This window comes from Sciurus carolinensis, chromosome 7, assembly GCF_902686445.1.
Source record: "Sciurus carolinensis chromosome 7, mSciCar1.2, whole genome shotgun sequence".
Taxonomy (NCBI): Eukaryota; Metazoa; Chordata; class Mammalia; order Rodentia; family Sciuridae; genus Sciurus; species Sciurus carolinensis.
In genome coordinates, this window is record NC_062219.1 from 115,140,523 (window position 1) to 115,162,891 (window position 22,369).

At 55.9% G+C, this 22,369-nt stretch overlaps 1 protein-coding gene across 1 annotated transcript in view; it reads left to right on the forward strand.

Moving 5' to 3' along the window:
- Window positions 1-21,612, forward strand: part of Lrfn2 (leucine rich repeat and fibronectin type III domain containing 2) — a 166,450-nt gene extending 144,838 nt beyond the window's left edge. Inside the window, exon 4 of the mRNA XM_047558709.1 lies at window positions 20,566-21,612. Within this exon, the coding sequence (XP_047414665.1) occupies window positions 20,566-21,523 (958 nt within the window). The 3' untranslated portion in view covers window positions 21,524-21,612. The remainder of the gene's footprint in view (window positions 1-20,565) is intronic.
- Window positions 21,613-22,369: the final 757 nt, after the last annotated feature.

Consider the following 22,369-nt stretch of genomic DNA (forward strand, 5'->3'; position numbering starts at 1 on the left):
CCCCAGGGAGGTGATGTGGAAGTGGTGGAGCCAGTGGCCCAGCTTTGAGCTTGCTCATGTTGGCAGCAAGGAACCAGAGCCTAGTTTTGAGGAGATAAATGATGGGTGGTTAGGAAAACTCCGGATTTGGCACTGATATTCATTGATCTCAATATTCACTTATTTAACCAACAGATCTGTATTGAGAGTCTGATCAAGACCCAGGGTTGGAACAAGATAGGCAAGGTCCTTGCCTTGTTGGGGAGAGAGAAACAAGATTAAAAATGTGCACAAGGAGGGTAAGGAGACAGGAACTGGGACTACTGTATTATATGGATGGTCAGGAATGGCCCCGCTGAGGAATGACATTGGAGCAGAGACCTGAATGGAGTGAGAGAAAGGGCCAGGCAGAGGAGGCAGCTGGTGCAAAGGCCCTGAGGCAGGCTGCACTCACACCGTTGGAGAAGCAGTAAGGACTCTGGTACTTGAGGGGAAGTAGCAGGGAGTGAGGTTGAGGCCCGGATGGGGCTTCAGCAGATAGGGCCACATAGGCCAGGGTAAGGCCTTGGATTTTGTCCTGAAAAAGGTGAGAGCCACTGAGAGATTGAAAGTAGGAGACTGGCATGGTGTGACTGAGAAAGAAACTTCGACTGCTGCAGGGAGAACACACTGTAGCAACAGGGCGGGAGCCAGGAGACCAGCTGTGCCCTAATCTGAGCTGTGTCTCTAGGCCTCTCGCTCCTGAATGTCCACCTCTATAAAATGGTAGCAGGATGCAGCGTCCTCTGAGAAGCAGCTCAGCAGCGTGTTGCGATGGTTTTTCTGACAGAATCCTTGGGTCTGGGACCTGGATGAGGCCCAGCTCACCATTCCCAGTGGAAAAAGGGAGTTTGTGCCCTCCCTGTGCAGCGTGGCGGGTCCCACACTGCCACTGTCCCAGGTCCTCAGCCCGGCACGTCCCATCCCTCGCCACCTGTGTCCTTTTACCCTGATGGGGAGTAATTATTTATGCTCTTGTTTAATTAGCTCATTAGGCATGTGCCGTGGCGTTTCTGATCATAAATCACCTTCTCTAGTGGCTCCTAAGTGCGTGTGTGCTGATGTCCTGCCACAGGGACCACGGCGGCAGTTGCAGGCTAGAAGGTGGCCTGGGCCCCTTTGGGGTCCTATGCTTCCCTGTGGCATGTGTGGACAGGCAGGGGTGCTGCTGAGGACAGGACTGGGCATGGGGACAGGACCCTGGAAGCTGGGGTGCTCATGGTGGCAGTAGCTGGCACTGAGCTCAGAAAGATATTTTTAACCACCCTTAAAAATGCCACCGTGGGCGAGCTAGTGCCAAGGACTGCGCCCCAGGGCTGCTCTGCTCTCTGCCCCCCAGGCTTTGAGTGTCCTAGGAAGCAGGTCTGAGTGGAAAGGGAGACTTTGAAAATCCCCAGCTTGGCGTGGCTAGTATTCAGCAGTCTTCTCCTGGGGGCAGGCAGGGGGCTGCTGGAAGATGCCTCTGCCCTGCAGCAACTGGGACAGGCTGGGTCTGCCACACCTAGTGTCCCTGTTCAGATTCAACCCTATTTTCCCCCACCCTACCTGGAATGGGCTAAAAGCAGGAGCCTTTCCAGAAATACAGCTTTCACAGATCAAAGGGACTGGAATTCCACCATTAGAGATGCATTTCTTTGCATGTAAAATGTATAGAAACCTGGGAGATGCAGAGGTGGCTTCCTCCGAGGTGGGCCAACAGGGGATGCTGACTCTCTGGAGGACACAGTGGAAACCTTGGCAGCAGCAGGAGGGAAGAGGCCAGGAGAGGTCACCTTGCGTTGACATACTGCAGAGGCTGGAGAGAGTTTGAGAAGATGAAGCACAAAGCCGAGTCCCCTGGATCCACCCAGCTGCTAGCTCATCCTAACTATCCTGGACTCAGTTCCTCTGTCTTTAAAAGGGCCTCGTTCTTCCTACATGCACAAGCTGAAAAAATCCCTGAGTGAAAAGGGCCAGTTCAAGATCACCCAGACCAGCCTCTCCTGTTTGAGTTCTAAGTTGCCCACCCTCCTGCCACCTATCATCTCTCATCCCACCACCCCCATGGGACACTGACTGGTCCCTCGTGGGGTAGCTCCCAGGAAAACTACCCCACATTTCCCCCAAGAACCCACACCCCTCTTTGGTGCCAAGGACTGAAGAGCTCTCCCTTAGTACAGCCCCAAGATCCATCTCCTCTGCCTCCCGCCCTGAAATCTGCCTTCATCCTCAGCAGAAGAAAAAACAATTCTTCTATAATTTGTCTATAATTGTCGTGGTCCGCCTAATGCTAACTTTTTCAGATTTAACTGCTTTCCCTGCTGTCCTCCATCCTTGCCCTTTAACCTTGAATCATTCCGAAAGTCACAGGCTTATGAGGTCAGGTCTGGGCCCCATGCACAGGAAGACTGGGCATAGGACAGATCGCGTTCCCCAGAAAGACAGCTGTTAAATGGCAACACGGGTAGGGGATGCGGGTGATCTGTGGGTAACCTGACCCAGCTCGGGGAGTCGGGAAAGGGTTCCTGCAGGAGGGACCAAGAGAGTCAGGGAGGAGGGACGCATGTGCGTCTCTGGAGCAGGCGGGACCTGGAGCGTGTGTGCCCGTGGCCTCTCCCCTGGGCCCTCGCCTGTCTGCCCCCATTGTGGGCTGGTCAGTGATGATTGCAGTACCGGGCCAGCCCTGGGCGGAGGCGGCCCTTCCTGTCTGGAGCGTCCCCAATCTAAGGCAGCCTCAGCAGCCCAGCACGAGGCCACGCCCCTCTCGAGGCCACGCCCCTCACATTGCTCTGTGCTCTCCGCTCCCTCCTCCTAGGGCTGTTCCTGGGATAAGGTGGCCACTGGCTATGTGGCAGCTCCGTGGTGGGGTGGGGTGGGGTGCGTAGCCAAAGTCAGTGCTCGGGGTGTCACAGCAAACCATCCTGGGGGCCTAGGGCCTCTAGCTCAGGCCTGATCTTGACTTTTGATTTTTAATAAAACATTAAAAATCACACTCGTCTCATTTTTGCCTGTTTCTATGATGCAAGTCATTGTGCATCTTTGAGTGGAAGTGAGTGGATTAAAACCACGAAGTTGAGGGCTGGAAGTTAGGTAAATGTGGGTGGTTTCTCCTCCAGTGTCAATGAGCATAACAGCCAACCTTCCTGAGAAGCTCTTAGTGCCGGGTACTTCCTACGGCCGCAGCTGATCAGCTCATTTAGTTCTTTGGACATCCTCACCAAGAAGGGCCTGCGATTAACTTCCCTTTACAGGAGAGAAAACTGGAGCACAATTTGGTTAAGAAGTTTTGCAAAGTCTCAGCTGGGATCTACACCCAGGCAGGCTGGCTCCAGACCCTGATGCATGCAGCTAGCATCCATGTGAGCGTTTGCTGTGTATTCCCGCTGCCTAGAGCACCTTCACGGCTACCAAGAAGCAGCTCTTAAGCCTGCTTTACTGATTGGAATCTCAGTGACCAGAGCAGGGAGGCAGCTGCCTGAGGTCCCCCAGCCAGGAAGTGACAGATCCAGAATTTGAATCCAGGTTAGATTGATTGATTGATTGATTGATTGGTACCAGGGATTGATTGAACCCCAGCCCATTTTTTGACTATTTTATTTTGAGATATGCTTTTGCTAAGTTGTTGAGGTTGGCTTTGAACTCACTCATGATCTCCCTGCCTCAGCTTCCTGAGCCTCTCTTGGCCATGCCCTTGAGAGTTCTAATTTATACCATGCCATTTGGACCATGGCTGCTACCTCCCCATTGCCGCCTCCGCCCAGGCTGAGATGGATTCCCATCATGGTCCACCCCTAGGAATGGGGCAGACCTGGGGGAGAGGGAGGAGATGTATGGCTTGGCCTTTGCCCTCCATGAGCCAGCATCCCCCAGAGCCAGCGAGGGTCTGGCAGGTGCGCGGGGCTGGAGGATGGCACCATGAATCTTTTACAGCCATGGGGCTCCCTGCCCGAGGATGTCCAGGGGAGGAAGCAGCCAATAGATCACAGCTGGGCTGTTGACCTTGAGTCTTAAGCAAAGTGAAGAATAAAAGGTCATATTTATAACATCAGAGCTGCAGGAGCCGTGAGGTATTGGTGTGAATGAGTCGGTGGTAAATCACGCAGCACTCTTCGGAACTCGGTGATCTGTCTTCCACCTGTCACCTGCTAGGCCACCGGGCATCTGAGTGCACAGAGGTGGGGGGAAAGAAGATTGGGGGTCCCCAGGGGTCTCCAAATGGCACTCACTCTGGATTATAGCAGTACTGAGAATCACTGAGATTCAGAGCCTAGAGTGGATGGAGTCCCTGACCTCCAATGTCACCCTCTCGTCCAGCTCAGCCTGACACCCAGTTGGTGCCTGGCTGGTCCCCCTCACTGACACTTCCTGCCCTCTTATCCCGCCGAAACCCCTTTCCATGTTTCCATGGCCTATCCAAGTTCTAACATGCGGCGTGAGTGACCCCTGAGCCAAGCTCCATTCTCGGCGCTTTCGTGTGTGCATCCATTGAACCTGTCTGGCCACCCTAGGAAGTGGAGCGCTCCTGCGACCGTCCCCATGTTAACAATGAGGCAGATATGCCATCAAAGAAACACTCTATTCCCAGTGCTAGGGATACCAGGGGAAGCAGGACAGCCGGAAAGGCATGTCCTGCTGGAGGGACCAGGTCACACCACCATCAATGAGCATGCAAGGATAGAGGTGCTGGGAGGTGACCGGCTGTGCAGGAAGAAACAGCATGGCAGGGGAGGGGCCTGGGGGACGTGGGTGGCAGGAAAATTGCAGCCTTAGGTAGGGTGGCTTCCTTGGATGGACTTGAAGGAGGTGAGGCAACTGGAACCTATGGAAGGGATCCCAGGCAGGGGGACAGCAGGGAAAAGCCCCATGGCTAGAGTGCATGGGGACACCCTGAGGGGGCCAGGGTGGCTGGACAGAGAGAGGGAGGGCAGAGGACTGGCCCCTGGAAGGACCTTGTCTCAGGGTTCACCCTGGTGTATGCACTCACAGGTGGTCTCAGCCTGGACCAACACCCTCTTCCTGCCTCTGCTTGCTCTTCCAGTGATGCTTCCATGCTTACACACTGGCCAATGGACACACACTCACACACATGCACACACACATTCACACACACATGGTTCAATGGACATCCTTGCACACGTTATCGGTTAATAGACACACACACACTGAGAAACACACACTGGCCAATGGACGCACACACTAACACTCACAAACACACTGACCGGTGGACACACACAGCTCCCTTCCACCCAGAGTGAGGAGCATGGGCCATTCCTCACCAGCCTCCTCCCCTCGGCCCAGCCAGAGCAGGAGAGGGGGACAGAGAACCAGTTTCTGGGGACTCAGACCAGGGACCTCATGGAGAGCAAGTCTGTGACTTCCTCACATGTAATTCACTCATGTCATGACTTCTAAACTAAAAGGTCTCCGGCCAGCATGGCGTCTTCCAGGGACAGTGATGCCCGTCGGTGGCTCTGGTCTGTGCTCTTGGTGCCACAGGAGCCGCGTGGGGATGGGGTAGTGACATGACTGCTTTCAGTTACTCCCAGTCAAAGCCAGGATTGTGCGCCTCCCGGCCGGCCCGAGCACCTAGCCTCCGTGTCCCTGACTGAGGAGTCAGTTGCATGGTGAGGCTCACCTTCCCTGCAGCACACAGGAGGGGACCAGGGCTCCCTCTGCCTCACACAGCTCACCTTCACCACTAGAGGGCTCCTGCTGGGAGAGGGTGGGTCAGTGGTGCTGAGCCTGTCTGTAGGAAAGATGAACAGTTACATTGGTCATCAATCAACCCATCTATTGACAGGTGATAGAGGAGGAAAGCATTCGCCATATGCAAACATGGCTGACTGAACTATATTAGATATCAGTGCTCTGCACATACCAATTGCTCCCACAACAGCAGTTAGATTTGCAAACCGCTTTTACCATCAAGAAGCATCAAGAAGACAAGCTGGGTATAGTGGCACACACCTGTTATCCCAGTGCTTGGAAGACCAAGGTAGGAGGATCGTGAGTTCAAAGCCAGCCTCATCAACTTAGCAAGGCCCTGAGCATCTTAGCAAGACTATGTCTCAAAAATAAAATACAAAAAGAGTCGGGATATGGCTCTGTGGTTAAGTGCCCTGGGTAATCTCTGGTACCAGGATTGGGGGAGACTGACCCTCTGGGAAATTAGGGAACAAGCTAAAGATATAGCTGGGAAGTTGTGGAGTCAGGATTTAGCCCAGAGCCCAGGTCCCTTTGGTGCTAAATCTGTGTGTGTTCAGGTTTAGGGACCTGGTCCCTGCCTCCCTCTGCCCTGCCATGGCTGTGCCTGCCCTTCCCCTTCCTCTTCTCCTCTTGCGATATTCTTGTGGAAATCTGGAATGTCAGAGGTGGGTGTTGAAGCACAGAGAAGGGAAGTGACTTGCCCCGGGTCACAGAGTGGTGGGGGCAGAGCTGCTATTCCAGTCTTGTGTACTTGGTCTGAACTTGGGTGTCTGGTGGGTGGGAACAGCTCTGTCCCTGTCCTGTCTCCCTTGGGCTCCGGGGTTTAGCCTCTGTCAGGGCCTGCGTGTGTCTGGATAGAGTGGCCTCCCAGCTGTCCATGGGAAGTCTCCCTCCTGAGGTCACATCTCCTCCTTTTGCTCCCTTCCTGTCTGCTCGCTGCAGATGAGGCGTCTGGGAGGATCAGCAGAAACAGCCCAGAGAAGTGCTGAGTGGGCTGCACCTGACCACTGGCGGAGAGGGCATTTCTCCAGGGGGCCAGGCAGTGGGCAGATGGCACAGCAGCTCTGCAAGCCAGATGACCAGCAGGTCATGCATCCTAGGATCTGCCTCCAAGCACACAGCGTGCATCAGCCCCCAAGGAAGCGCCAGCCAGTTTCTCTACCAAGCCTTCATGCCCAGTGTCCTCGTTATCAGAAATGACAGATCACTTTGGTGCATGGTTTGCCACTTGCAGCCTGTCCAAGAAGGGGTGCGTCTCTCTGGGTTTCTCAGCATCCCTGAGGGGTAGGTAGTAGTGTCAGCCATTCCATCTTCTTGTCCAAGGTCGCTCAGCTGACAGATGGTGAGGCTGGATTTGAACCTGACCTTCAGACACCTGGTTTCATGCCCACAGTATTCCCCTGAAGGAGGGGTATAGTCTTCCTGGGCAGAGGGGTCAGGTAATCTGCCCAGGGTCACACAGCTCATCAGTGCCAGCGCAGGCTTTGAACCCAGGCCCAGGGGCCACGGATCGCTGGGTTTTAATCTTCAGCAGCTCGACTCTTCCTGGGCATTGGATTCCTGCCACGTCCTGCCCCGGAGCTGCCCAGTCTTCAACCCTCGGCAAGTATGGGGAGGAGCAAGCAGATGGCCAGGGACTACCCTACCCCCAGGCTCCTCCTCCGGTGCTACCTGTGGCCCCAGATCTAGCAGGGCCAGCCAGCCTCTGGGCAGCAGAGCCAAGCAGCCCCTGCCACACCGCCTGCCACCCCAGTGTTCCTCAGCCCTGCTAAAGCCACACACAGATTTCTGACAACCTCTGTTCTTCCTGTTCCCTGGCAGAATTTGCTTTGTGATGACATTTTCTTTTTCATAGGTACAAAATGTGTGTGCAGAACAGGGAACATTTTAACCACTTTTAAGTGCCAGTCCGGTGGCATTGAGTTCATTGGAGTTGTATACCTATCACTTCCATCCGTCTGGAGACGATGGAAAAGCTGGGGTCGTCATCCCCACGTGAGACTCTGCACCCTTAAGCAGCAACTACGTTCCCCCTCCGCCAGCCCCCAGGTCACCCTTCCACTTCGTCTCTATGCATGTGTCCACTCCAGGTCCTTTGTGTCTCTGTGTACTGTCCATTTGCACCTAATGTCTTCCAAGTTCATCCCAGTTGTAGTGTGTATTGGAATTTCACAAAACATGGGGTCAGTTTCGCAGACGTGCACCTCACCTCTTACAGGGGCCACACTTGTCTTCTCTGTAAGGTTCCAGTTCAGTCTAAGTGTTGCTGAAGAGAGCACTGGGGTCGCATTCTGAAGATGCTGCTGCCGGCTTTGCCCCGGTTGCTGCCCCATGGATTATGGGTCTGCCGATGAGGCGAAACGTGCCATCAGGTTCCTGGTTGGGCGGTGCTGACTCGGCGCCAGCCGGTTGTTCTAGCGCGTCTTGGACACAGCTGGTGGGGAGTCTTCATCTCGCACACTTCTGTTTGCGACGAGGTGTGATTGAGCTGACACCTTCTGCGTCTTTCTGTAGCGATGATTTGTTGAGCAAACTGTTCTCAGCTCCTCCGGGAGATAAATGACAACTATTGTCACCATAGCCATCATAGTCGTGGCCCTGAAAGACCCCGGGAGGGGACAGGTGTGTTTATTCCTATGCATGTAGTTTCTCACAGAGGGTTGGCGTGGCTATCCCATGTCACATGTGAGGAAACTGAGAGGAAAAAATGACCAAGAGTCACAGCTGGGCAGAGGGAGGGGTCTTCAAAGAGGTCTCTGTCTGATTCCAAAGCCTCTAAGTCATGCCAACCCAGTCCTTGAGGGGGTGCCAATTGAGGATGAACGAATCACAGGGAAGCCCCACATCTGGGAAGACCTGGATGAAGGCAGACAGACAGAGAGGGAGACATACGACAGAGGCCTTGCACGGGCTAGGCGGCTGGTCCCAGTAGCTCAGCCCATGCCGACAGAGCTGGACTCTAAGAGGACAGAGAGAAATGTGTCTCAGGAGCAGGCCTGGGGTTGCACCGATTGCTCAGTGTGAGCCACCCATGGGGCGCTGCTCCCAGGAACCAGTGTGGCCCTGGGAACAGGATGACCCAAGTGTGATGTCTGACAGGGAGAGTGTGGGGTCCAAACCCAAAACACGTGGCGAGAGGGGAGTAGCTAAGAAGAATGCCGGCACTGTGCCTGGGAATAGCTGGGAAGGGGTGGGAGGCTTATTCTGGGGAAGTGAGGTGACAGTGGCCTCGCATTGGAGAAAATCAGCCGGTGTAAGAGAAAGAAATAGGAACTTTTCAGGTGCCCACTGGGTTTGCACTAGGGACAGTGGGGACTGTCCTAGAGAGGGTAGTAGCAGGCTATCAGACTACAGCCCACCTGACCTGGGAATCCAGAAAGGCCCCAGGCATTGCCCAGAACCGGGATGGGCTGCAGCAGATGGCACGTCCCTGGAAGTGCAGGAGCAGAGCGCTGCGGGCAGAGGGGACTGTGGTGAGGAACTGAGGAATCTGGTGGCTGTCAGGGCCCCTCTTGTTCCTGTGGTCTGAGTGGACATGAGCAGAAGAACCAGAAAGAAGCCTGTAGTCAGCTGCGCGTCAGCGAAGGCAGTGCTGGACAGAAGGGCCCAGGAGGCCTAGGGCCTGCACCCAGACAGGCCACAGACCTCAGCCACCGGCCCCTGGGGGCTGTGTGCCTGCCTCACAGCTGGTACCCATGCACACCTGTGGTCATCTTCCTGTCCTCGCAGGGACCGACAGTGCCCTCAGTCAGTGTCACCAGCATGAACTGAGTACTGACTAGAGACCAATTTACAAGGCACTCATCCAGTACTGTCCAATTTACAAGGGTCAACTCATCCAGTCCCCACCACAACCCTGGGAGGGGCTCCATCACCTCCTCATTTTTTGAAGAGAAGAGGTTAAGTGGCGTGTCCAGGGTCACACCACTGTTTACTGGTGGCACTGGGTTTTGAGCCCCAGTAGTGATTATTAGCACCTGTCCACAACCTCCTAGCTTTCTCCTTTCCATGAAGGAGCACCCCAAAGGAGCACACACCACACAGGCACAGGCAGCAGGATCTGCCCTGGTTCCCCCGCCAGGGAACAGAGGCAGGGCCTCCCTGATGGGGAACTTCACCTGTCCCCAGGTAAGCTCTTACTCTGGGGAGATGGGAACAGAGGCAGCCTGCTGGGGCTTGGCTCACTGTGGCTTAATTTCCAGTAGTGGCCAGGGCTTTGTCCTGTGTCTGCTGAAAACGAGTAGCAAATCCTGCAAGTACCACACCCAAGATGGTTCCCTGCAAGTGCCACACCCAATATGGCTCCCTGTGGTGGGGGGCCAGCAGGAGCAGTCACAGCCTGTCTTTAGCTTCCAGCTTGGCTAACCAGCACCAGGGATGAGTCTCTTTGGATTGTGTGGGTAAAGTATTGCCCACTCCTGTATGTGGCTGATCCTCACGCAGAGCTTCCTCTATGCCGGACCCTGACCTGGGTTCTTCATGGATTATGACTGTCCGAATCCTCAGGATGCCCCACTGAGGGAGAGACAACGAATGCCCCATTTTACATTTCTAGGAAACTAAGGCACAGAGGAGTTAAGACAATTGCCCAAGGTAAGGTGTCCAGCTGCTCTGTGGCAGAGCCACCACACCTGCTGCTGCCTTGGCTTCCCTTCCTGATGGCAGATTCCTGGGAAGGGTGACATCCTTGGCATGAACTGCCCTGAACAGCACCTGTACAAGCCCACCAGCCTGGTGAGTCAAGGCCCACACAGAAAGTGACACTAGTGAGACCATTGGCTGGGGTACATGGATGAGGTCACCCAGTCAGACTGTCTCAGTGGAAATGCTCCCTAGCTGCCCTGTCCAATGTGGCCATGTGTGACTGTTAAACACTTGCATGGTGGCTAGTACTACTAGGGGATTTTTCCTATTTAACCTTACAGTGAAGTTGAATTTATTCATTTATTCATTTATTTTTACCTTTTTAGTACTATGGATTGAACCCAGGGACACTTTGTTACCGAGCTACATTTCCAGCTCTTCTTAAGTTTTAAATTTTGAGACAGGGTCTTGCTAAGTGGCTTAGGGCCTCCCTAAGTTGTTAAGGCTGTCCTCAAACTTGGGATCCTCCTGCCTCAGCCTCTGAGCCCCTGGGATTACAGTCGTGTGCCACCGTCCCCCATGAAGTTGAATTTAAATGTTCACAGGCAGCTGCTTTATTGGGCAGTGAAGATATAGAAAATTCATTTGTCACTTTGACAAATGGCATAAAATGCCTACTATGTGCCAAGTGTTGTTCTAGGCACTGGGAAATCTGTGAACGAAAGAGATAAAAAGTTCTGACCTCACGGAGCTGACATTCCAGTGGAAGGAGAGAAAGAGAGACATTGAACAGCAAGCATAGGAAGCGAGTGATAATGCCTCCCAGGCCAAGAGCAATGGAGAAAAGTGAACAAAGTAAAGGGCTTGGGGGAGTCAAGATGGAGGTGACCAGATGCCCACAGTCTTAAACAGGGTGATCAGGATGATCTCCCTGAGGTGACATTGGAGCAGAGGTTTGAAGGAGATAGGGCGTAAGCATCTAGCTACCTGAAAGAAGAGCATCTAGGCAAAGAGAACAGCTGGTGCAAAGGCCCTGTGGCAGGAGGCCCTGGGCAGGTCTGAGAAGCAGCAGGCAGTCCAGGTTACAGAGTGAGCAGGGGGAGCATTTGGGGAGGGAATCAGTGAGTTGAGGGGCAGGTCACCTGGGGCCTGTGCACTATGTGAGGGCTGAGTTACATGAGATGGGCTTCACTGGGTGGCACTGAGCAGAGGAAGAACAGGCCTATGGTTCAACTGGATCCCTCTGACTGCTGCAGAGAAGCAGCTGGGGGAGGGGAGCAAGGGAGGACACCCAGAGGCCAATTCAGCAGGGGCTTGACCCTTAGCCTGCCTGTGGTCACCAGGGCCATGGGCAGGCATGTCTGGCTGCACTGAGGGGGAAGCCTTGGTTGGGTGCTTCACCTCAGAGTCTCAGGCATGATGGAAGGAAGTGTCTCCTCCACTCTGACAGGTAAAGCGGCTGCTACTAAAGCAGGGACACTTGCAGGGGTCCCATGTTCTCAGGAGGGCAAAGGCGGTGAGCAGGGTCAGAGCCGCCCTTTGCCCCTGGCCCTGGCTTGCAAGTTGATAAAAGGCCTCAAGATCTCCCACACCCTCCGTGATCATCCCACCCTGAAGAGTGACCTGTGCCCTCTCCTGTTCCCACGCAGGGCCCTATGATTAGGCAAGGCCAGCGTTTGGCACCAGGAGAGGGGACTCCACGACCTGCACTGGTAATTCTGACAATTCTAACTACTCTGATCCCTGGACCAGAAACATCAATGTGAGGCCAGGTTCCTCCAACACACTGTGCTCTGTCCCACAGAGTTCCAATGCAGCCTCAGAATCCTTCTCAACAAACCCTCCAGCAAACCCTCAGGGAGGGAACACAAGAGCGAACATATTTGCAAACCCTCTCGAACCTGGCTCCTGGCCGCTACCTTGGTGACCTCATTTCCTACCATTCTCCCTTTCTATCTCTGTTCCAAGCATGCCACTGTTCCTGTCTCAGGGCCTTTGCACTGCCTTTGCATGCAGTTCCTCTGCCTGAAAACTCTGCCCCCATGTATCCACGTGGGTCCTTACTTCCCTTGGGCCTCCTGCCAGCATGTGTTCTGAAGTACTGAGACCACCCTCATCACTCCCTGGGTCCCATCTATGTCCCAATTGGCTATGTGACCTCAGGGAGTTCATTTAATCACTGTCTTTAAATGGGGAGCAAAAGCATTACATGTACTTTCCAGGGTTGTTGTGAGCATAGCTTGAGAAAATATGAGGGTTCTGGGTTTGCATTTGGCTGTGCACAAGACTCTGCAAGACCTTAGGCAAGTCTTGTCATAAACTGAGCCTCAATTTTAGCATCTGTAAAATGGGGCTAATAAGGGCACCTCCCTAACTGGCTACTATGTGGATTAAATTAGTTAATACACATAAAATACTTCGAATGGTGTTTGATAAACAGTAAATGCTCAATAAATGTCAGCTGTTACTGCAAGGTAACATGTTTTCTTCTTTGATAATTGCTGTCAAACAGTTGGCTTGACTGGAAGACTTGCTTCCTGCCAAAATCTGGTTCTGCTCAGTTCAATTCAAGGTAATACAGAACAGTCATCCCTTGATGTCTGAGGAGAATTGGTTCCAGGACCCCTGCAGGTACCCAAATCCACAGATGTTCAGGTCCCTCATATGGAATGGCATAGTATTTGCATATAACCAACACATATCCTTCTGGGTACTTTACCTCATCTCCAGATTATTCATAATACCTAAGACAATGCAATAATAATGCTAAGAACAAGAGTCTGTGCACAATCAGATTTTTCTTCCAAGTATTTCCAACCCATGGTTGGTTGAATTTGAGGGTAGAATCCGAGGACTAGGGGGAGGGCCCAGGGCATAGGGAAGATCAAGCTTGGTGGCCTGGCAGGCCTGTGCAGGCAGCCTCTCTACCCAGCCTCTGTTTGCTCATCTGCAACATGGGGCTAACTATGCCTGCACCATAGTGTGCAGAATGAGAGACCCTGCCTGCCGGAAGTGCCGGCCACACAGGAAGTACCCTCTGAAGGGTGTGCGAGATAGACCCGGCCAATCTCCTCTCCTGCTTGCGTTTGTGCAGGGAAGCAAACAGATCCCTTTGGGACTTGGTGGAAGGGGGAGAGGCTGCAAAGTCAGGGCCTCCTGTCTTGGTTTAATGAGGCCCTTTCATGTGGTCCGAGATGTGGAGGTGGCCGAAGAGGTTGGCAGGCCAGCCGGTCCATGAAGGGCTGGTAATGAGGACACAGAGTCAGGGAAGGGGAGCGAGGAGCTTGATGTGGCCTTGCCAAATTAGTGCTGGGCTCAGCAGGCACCAGCTGTGTGCATCCTGGGGGAGGTGAGGTGAGGGCAGAGCTTCTGCAAGGGGAGGTGCAGGGGGAGCTGGGGGATGGGTCAGGAGGAACCCCAAAGGCAAAAGAGGGGTGTCTGTCGACAAGTTAGGAAAGGAGGGAGCCCCTCTCTTACGCAGGTGCCAGCACCCACTTCCTCCTGGCACAAATGCGCCGCAGGCGTCCCCCACCTGGTGCCACAGCTGCACACACCAGCCCCTCGGCTCACGGGACTTCTCTCGGGGGCTGCCTTTGACGGGGAGGTTCACTGCTGCTGAAAACTGCTGCAAAAATGCACAGCCACGGACACCACAGAATGGATGTCTTGCCCTGACGTCCAGGCTGGGCGGGACACCCTCCTCACGCACAGGCTCAGGTCTGGCCTCCAGCGCCCCTCAGGCCTTGTCAGGGTCAGGTTATCACCAAGGTCCAGGGAGGAAGGGAAGGGGCACGTGGGGGAGGCGGTGCTGCTCTTAGGAGGCCCAGCACACACAGTGCCCCTCAGGCCATTTGCCGGAATGGACTACTTGGACATCCCTAGCTGAAGGGAGGCTGGGGAAGTCTGGAGGGAGGCCCCAGTTGGGGAGAGTGGCTTGTGGTAGCTGCTAGGCTTTACCATGAGGCCTAGGTGGAAATTCGGAATCCCCCCATTCCTGTTCCCATTCCCAAGCCCGGTCCCTGAGGCCCCAGAGGTGCATTCTGGGTGGTAAATCGTGCCACTGAGAAAGAGCAGGCCCAGCCTGCAGACGTCTCTGGGAGGTCACTTGGGGCGATCCCTCAGAGGGTCAGGGAATGTGGGAGCCAAGTGGGCTGGCCTGGGTGGAAGAGGGGCAGAAGAGTGGCTAACGCTGCCTGGGACTAGACCTTCTGTAGGGCACGAGGCCACACCTCCTCTCCGCGCGCGCACACACACACACACACACACACACACACACACTCACTCACTCACACACTCACTCACCTACACACCTGCACTCATGCACCCCAAACCCACACACGCACGTCCGTGAATGGTCTTCAGGAGCCCATGCAGTGAGCCTTGAGGACACAGAAAATCCTCTGCAGATAGATCCCAGGCCAGCTGTGTCTGAGGGCCCAGCGCTAGTCACCAGTGAGTCTCAATAAGCCCCTCCCCCACGCACAGAGGGACCCAGCCCTGAGCAACCTAACCAAGCGCACATCCCCAAGGAGCATCCCCCAGTCCCCATGCCATAAAGTGGGGCAGGACACAACCCTGTTCTCAAGGGGGAGGCAGCATGGATCAACAGTCGCTAGGGAAGGGCCCTGACAGGAAGGCACGGGGGCTGAGAAGGCAGGCAGAGCACTCTCTGGCTGGGGTCAGAAATGACACATGCGTCAGGCCTCAAAGGATGAGGACCCTGGGTGGAGAAGGAGGAGGCCTTTCCAGGAAGAGGAACGGTCCCATGCAATGGGACCAACCCATGCCTTCACTGGCCCGCCCCACCTGGCAGCGGGAAGGAGGCCCCCGCTGGAATTCCCCCAGGCAGAGCCGGGATGTGAGCCGCTGGCAGGGAGGAATGAAAGTCTAATCCCCGACACAAGCAAAAGATGGCGTGGATAGGACACTGGCATCCGTGTCAAAGCTATCTCCTGTGTCATTCAGGATTCAGTCAGAGAGGGGAAAGGAGCCCTGCACGTCTTTCAAAAGAGAATTCAGAGCAAGGACTTGTGCGGATGATGGACTGACTGGGGGTCACCCAGGAGACAGTGAGCATCACAGATGAGTCCCATCCAAGGTTGGAAAAGTGAGGGTGGTGGTATCAGCAGGATGGGGGTCCAGATCTCTCTAGAAGGAGCTGGAACCTGGGAGCTGACCTCCTAGAGGGGACTCAGTCTATCAAAGAGAAAACATTTGAAAAAGAAGAGGAAGAAATACCACCCCCAACTTCTCCCTCTTCACACCCTCTGGTCTTTCCTGCACCTGCACTGGCCAGCTGGACCTGGCAGCCCCAGGGCGCAGGAACCTGGGAACAGCAAGGAGGTCTGGGAAATGTAGTTCCCTGGCATGCAGGTGCTGCGGAGCGGGCAGGGGAAAGAGAGGAGGAGATCTGGGAGGAAACAGTAGCGTGACTGGGCCACTCTTGCCTATGAATTCCTCTTAAACTTCTGGGGTCAGCTGTAGATTTGTGTGACAGTGTTAAGCTGAATGAACAAATGCGAAATGAATAATAACAGAGCGGGTGGGGGAGAGAGAGAGTGACTCAGAAACAGCCATTTAGGCCAGCTTTGTTTTCCTGGGTAGGCACCGGGATTGCGATTTCAAATTGTGTTTTAGAGTGTGTGAGCTTAATTAAATTTAACACGTTGGAGCAACTTAACTTAAAATAGCAATTCATATTTTCTGCTAACAGAGATGTCGCCAGTTTATATGATGGAGAAAAATGCATCGGGGGTTCTGGAATGTGTTTTTCATAGACAGGCCAAGACCGCTGGCTATTCAGTTAATGTCATTGTCCCCTGGGGTTCACTCTCCCCTCCTGCACCGTGCTGTGGAGGAAGGCTGGCCAGTGCCACCCAGGGTCTCTGCCTCCAGTAGGCTTCCTCCATGGAGAACAGCCACAGAAGGCTGGGCAGGGAAGAGCCAGGTTGGGCTACTTGTCTGTCTGGTCCCCACTCTGGGAAGCTGCCCTGGAAGCTTCTGTGTGTCACCCAAATCCTGTAGCTATTGTGTCTCAGTGAGGGGGATTTTGACCCAAGAGGACATGCAGGAGTGCTTGGAGACATTTTTGGTTGCTAGGGCTGGGTGTGCTCTGGAATCCAAGGACTGGAGGCCAGGATGCTGCAAACATCCTGCAGAGCAGAGGGCAACCGGCGTGGCCATGACCTAGCCAGGCCAGGGGTCCTTCGGGCTGAGGTTAAGAAACTGTGCTCTCACCGGGTGCTTCTCAGATCCCTCCCAAAGGGCCAGCTGGTCTTCCCGATCTGTTGCAGACCAATGCTTTTGTAGCTATGGGATAGAAATTAGAAAAAGTCATCATGCGCTTGGATGTGACACCCAGTGCCAAGTGCTTATACAACTGTATGCCTACTCTGAATTTCTGTGCAGCCGATCACAGAGCAGGAGTAAACAGTTCATGGAGCAGTGTTCACTTGCGGGCCATCCTATGAGCAGGACCCACTGTTGGATTCTCTGTCCTTCCTGGGACAGCAGGAGGTGACAGCTCCTTGCCACTAGCCTTGGGTTACTGCCTATTCCCTTGTGGCCCCCATGCCTACCCACTCCTTTACAATGGGTCCTTTGTAAATACCCTCGGTAATCATCTCTCCGTGAGGAGCCTTCTGCCCTGCAGGATTCTGGGATGTTTTCAAACCTGAGTAAGAAAAGTTAGAGGGTGTGTAGGTGGGAAAACAAGGAAGTGATGTGCAGCCTGGGGCTGAGACTGCCCCTTGAAGGTCATGGCTAGCCCTTGACTAGCATGCCGGGGGCCAGGGACACAGCCACAGTCCTGTCTTGGGTGGAGCACTCTGGAGATGGTGGTGCTGAGATGGACCTCTGAGGAGCACGACCCACGCAGAGCACCGCGCCCCCTTCTGGACCGGAAATGGAGAGGCCCAAGCAAGGCGTGCCTGTGGAGTTGTGAGGCAGGGCCTTCAGAGGGAGGACCACGCCAGAGGCACAGGCAGGCAGGCATGGGGGAATCCAGGCTCCCAGTCCAGCCAGGATCAGTCCATGGTGTTGCTGGGGGTGTCCTGGGGGGTACAGAGCATGGGGGTGGCAAGTGAATTGAAGCATGCCCATTCCATGTGACTTTCATGCAGCTTGTCCTTGCAGCCTGGAGCCAGGAGCCATCTTGGTATAGATTAAGAAGCGTGGGATCCCAGTGGACCCCATCTCTGCTCCATTATCCCCCAGGGAAAAGTGCAAACTCTTCGGCCTCCTCTTCTTCTGTGTGGGAATGATACTAACTTCCTTAGGGGGTTGCAGGAGTTTCGTTGGGATAATACATGAGAACTTCCTAGCGTGAGGTAAGGACTCCGCAAGTCCTGGGTTTTGGTACTAGCAAAGATGAACGTGACCTTGCCAGCGGGGGCCTTCTGAGTCAGCTGCTCTCGCTCTCCTTAACACTTTTTGCCCAGGTGCACGCGAGTGTGCAACACACACGCCCCAGACCCCCACACACCACATACACACACACAGACCTCAGACACACACACACACACACACACACACACACACACACACACACGGGAAGAGGAGCCAGAAGCTGCCTCCTTGCTCTCCATCCTGGCACCGGGAAGCAGGCTTTTCCTCCTGCCTCATTGCTGGGCCAGATACCAGGCTGACCCTGCAGCCCTCGTGCCAGCAGCAGGCCAAGAACCAGTCTCACTGCTGACAGCTCCGCGGGCAGCAGGGTCTGAATAACTTTTATCGCTTTGTGACCTCCCTGATTTGGGGTGCGGCAGGAGAGAGAGGGCAGGCAGGGCTCCTCACAGACACCCAGGGATGGCAGGAGGACGAGCAGCGGCTAGGAGGAGTGGAGGCCGCGGAGCCAGCCTCCACTGCCTGGTTTGGGGCCACACCAGAGCTGGGCCCCCTCGGGAAGGTAGCTTAACCTTCCTGTGCCTCTGTCTCTTACCTGTAAAGTGGAGATGACGTCACAGTAACTACCTCCGAGTAATTGGGAAGATGACCCGAGTAGGAACCTCCGTGAAGCTCTGAGGATGGAGCTGGCCCAAGGCAAGGCCTGGGGCAGCTGTTCTCACGCCGCTGCCATTTTATTAATGACAGCGGGAGTAGTCACGTCTGCCTCCCAGGAGGCAGGGACACATGGAGATGACCTCGGGGGTCAGGGGCAGGTCCTGTGCTGGGGTGGCTGGGAGCGTTAAATGCAGGAATGAGGAGGGTTAGGGACACAGCACGCCCCCTCCCCCCAGGCTCTGCTCCGTCAACATCACCCCGATGGCTCCGGGTGGGGGAGGGCAGAGATTCCCAGCCGCTGCAGCTGGGCGGCTCTGCATGTCCCCTTTGCTTACCTACCATCTCTACCTCCTGCTGCAGAAGGAGCACCAGGGCAGTGGCTACCCAAGAGCTGCTGGGGAGCGAGCCGACAGGCACAGGGTGCTCGGGAGCTGGCACACAGGTGCCAGGCGCTAGTTGCTCTTACCCTTGGCATTGTCCTGGGTGTCCTCAGCTCCCGCCTTGCCAAGTTGCATCCTTACCCCCCAGAAGGAGGAACTGGGCTTGGGGATCGCCAGTGTCCCCTGCAGCACTGGCCACACAGGGATTCTTGGGCCCTGCCCAGTAGGCCAGGGTTCCTGCCAATGGAGGGTGAGCTGCAGCGGGCTCTACAGGACTTGAAATGAAGAAACATGTCCCATATCCAGCACTCAGTGAGGAACAAGCCCAGACTGTGGTCCTAGAAGCTGAAGTTAAAGTCCCCAAACTGCCTCATCCCAGTCGTCCCAGCTGTGTGACCTCTGGTAAATCACTTACCTTCTCTGAGTCTCAACCATTCCTCCTCTGTGAAATGAGAGCACTAAGTACTCTTTCACAGTTACCTGGCAGTGAGGCTGGGGAGTCCTTGGACAGATCCACCTCTCCTCCCTTCTGGCCTCTTCTGCCCCAAGCCCTGTGGGGTACGGTAGGGCTGGCAGGCCTTTCCCCAGGTGTGGCTTTCCCAGCATCACCACACAGGAGGCGAGGGGGACGGCAGAGCCTCCAGGGTCGCACCCTGACGGGATGTCAATATCTGCCTGTCAGACTGCCCTCCTTGCAGGCTTCCCAGGTAGAAGTGTTCAGGCCTCAGGATTTCATATCTGAGGTCTCAATTAAGGAGCCTGACAGGGGCTCGAAGAGCCGATGGAGCCTGTTCGTTCTCAAGTCCCAGTGAACAGGAGGGGCTAGGGGAGGAGAGGGGCCCCCGGGAAGCTATAGGGCGCTCCTTCAGGCCAGGTGGGTGTTTCTGCAGGAGCATTTACAGTTGACCCAAGTGTCATCTCTGCAAACAGAAGCCTGACCCCTTGATGACACATCAGACTACGTGTCCCTGCTTCTACCTGGAAGGCCCAGGCAGGAGGGGCCCAGGCTGCAGTGTGGGCCCGCTGCCCCCATCAGACCCTCCCTGGAGGAGGAGGCCCCAGCAGGGTCCTTGTGCAGAGACTTCCCCCAGGGCTGCTGGGCCAGAGGGCCTGCTGAGGCTTGGATGGAGGGGAGGGCTGTCCCTTCCCTCTGGGAGGCAGGGCAGCTCTCCTCTCTCCTTTCCTCTGACCCCTGGTGGCTCCAGTTCTCTTCTGCTTAGACCGGCCCCCTCCCCAGCCCCACAGGCCACAGTAGCAGACACCGCCCTCCTGAGTCAGGAGAGAGCCTGGCAGGTGAGGGTGGTGCTGGCGGCCCAGGGCAGGAGCCTGTCTGGCTGGGCACACACCTGGCCCAGAGAGGGCTCGGTGCTGGTGGTCCCAAGGAGCCTTGGAGGACGGGACAGGCTGGAGCAGGGCAGGGCTGACCTGACCCTCCCCCAACTTCCCAGAGGCCTGGGGTGTTTGCAGCAGATCCGGAGGGGTGGCTGGGGCCCTTTGTCTAAGTCCTGTTTCTTCGCTTCTTTAATCTCTGCCTCTGGTGTCTCCCTCTGCTCCTCCCTGTGTGTCCTCCCTGCACTGTCCCCTGTTGCTCTTCTCACCTCCGTGATCCTCGCTCGCCCTGCTTCCTCTGGGTGGCTTCCTCCCCTGACCTCCGCTGCCGTGTCTCTCCTTTCCCCAACTTCCTGCCTGGCTACCCCTCCACCCGCCCTTCCTGCCTGCTTCCTTCCCTGGGTCTCGCTCCCCATGGCCACACCTGTCACGCCCGCCCCTTCCTCCTCTCCTCACCTGTCTCCCTTTTCCTGTCCCCACTCTCCCTGTTGCTGTTCCTCTGTGTCCCCGTCGTCACCTGGCCCTTCCACGGCACCCTCCCTTACCCTGTGTCTACCTCCCTCCCCAGGATGATCCCAGCCTCCAACAAGGCCTTCGTGGTCAACAACCTGGTGTCGGGGACAGGCTACGACCTGTGCGTGCTGGCCATGTGGGATGACACGGCCACGACCCTCACGGCCACCAACATCGTGGGCTGCGCCCAGTTCTTCACCAAGGCTGATTACCCGCAGTGCCAGTCCATGCACAGCCAGATCCTGGGCGGCACCATGATCCTGGTCATCGGGGGCATCATCGTGGCCACGCTGCTGGTCTTCATCGTCATCCTCATGGTGCGCTACAAGGTCTGCAATCAGGAGGCCCCTGGCAAGATGGCAGCCGCCACTGTCAGCAACGTGTACTCGCAGACCAACGGGGCCCAGCCTCCGCCCCCGGGCAGCGCGCCCGCCGGGCAAGCCCTACCGCCGCCGCCCAAGGTGGTGGTGCGGAACGAGTTGGTGGGCTTCAGCGACTCTTCTTCTTCCAGCTCGCTGGGCAGTGGGGAGGCTGCGGGGCTGGGACGGGGTCCCTGGAGACTTCCACCCCCCGCCACCCGCCCCAAACCCAACCTTGACCGCTTGATGGGGGCCTTTGCTTCCCTGGACCTCAAGAGTCAGAGAAAGGAGGAGCTGCTGGACTCCAGGACTCCAGCAGGGAGAGGGTCTGGGACATCAGCCAGGGCCCACCACTCAGACCGAGAGCCACTGCTGGGGCCCCCGGCCGCCCGGGCCAGGAGCCTGCTCCCCTTGCCCTTGGAGGGCAAGACCAAGCGCAGCCACTCCTTTGACATGGGGGACTTCGCAGCTGCGGCTGCGGCCGCAGGAGGGGTCGCTCCCGGTGGTTACAGTCCTCCTCGGAGGGTCTCAAACATCTGGACGAAGCGCAGCCTTTCCGTCAACGGCATGCTCTTGCCGTTCGAGGAGAGTGACCTGGTGGGGGCCCGGGGGACTTTCGGCAGCTCCGAGTGGGTGATGGAGAGCACTGTGTAGCCCCGCGGGACCCTCCCTCCCACCCTGGAGGAGTGGGAGAAGTAGGGCAAAGGACCGGTACTGGCAAGTCTTGTGGAGTTTCCATGGTGATGTTTACATCCAGGGGCAATTTCGTCTCCCTGTCAAGGCCTCTCGTCCCCCCCCAGATCCCCGCCCCCGTGTCACCTTCCCAGGCCCGTCCCCACCACCCAGCAGGGTGTGCTCAGGGAATGTGACTCCCTCAAGTGTCCGCCGAGCCCTGGGTGTTTGGCGAGGCGGGACCCCCGTCTTTCTGATCACACATGTAGCGACGACGAGGAGCAAGGGGCTTCGGATTGCTCGTGGGTCCAGGGCTGTTTTCATTTCTAATTTATGTTTCCATTTCCCAGACTCCTCTTCATGCACACCGATAACCGAGAGAATTTCCTCTACATGAGAAAGAGTCCTCCCTGGCTGTGGGTGACCACGGCCACTTGGCTAAGGCATGGGGACGACTGTGCTCTGTCTTGTTGGGGGAAGAGTGTGGAGTCCCCTGCCCAGAGCCCCCATTACCCCCAGCCATCCCCAGGCCCTGCTCTGGGAGGCGGGAGAGGCTGATGCTGACAGTGTCCTCTGCTTCTCAAACAGGACACTCTCACCCAGCACAGGGGCTTAAGCCAGAGGGTGACCTCCAGGACTGACATGTGGGCAGAGAGGGGGCTCGAGCCTGTAGGGCATAAGGGTCTTGCTCTGGGGTTGCTTTGGGGATTTGCCTCTTTTTCCTGGGAAGCTGGGACACGAAGTTCCCATGAGCATGTGCTGGCTGAGAAGGGTCTTCTTAAGAGAAGTGGGGTGGCCAGGGGGCAGCAGACGCTGAGCCCAGAGCTC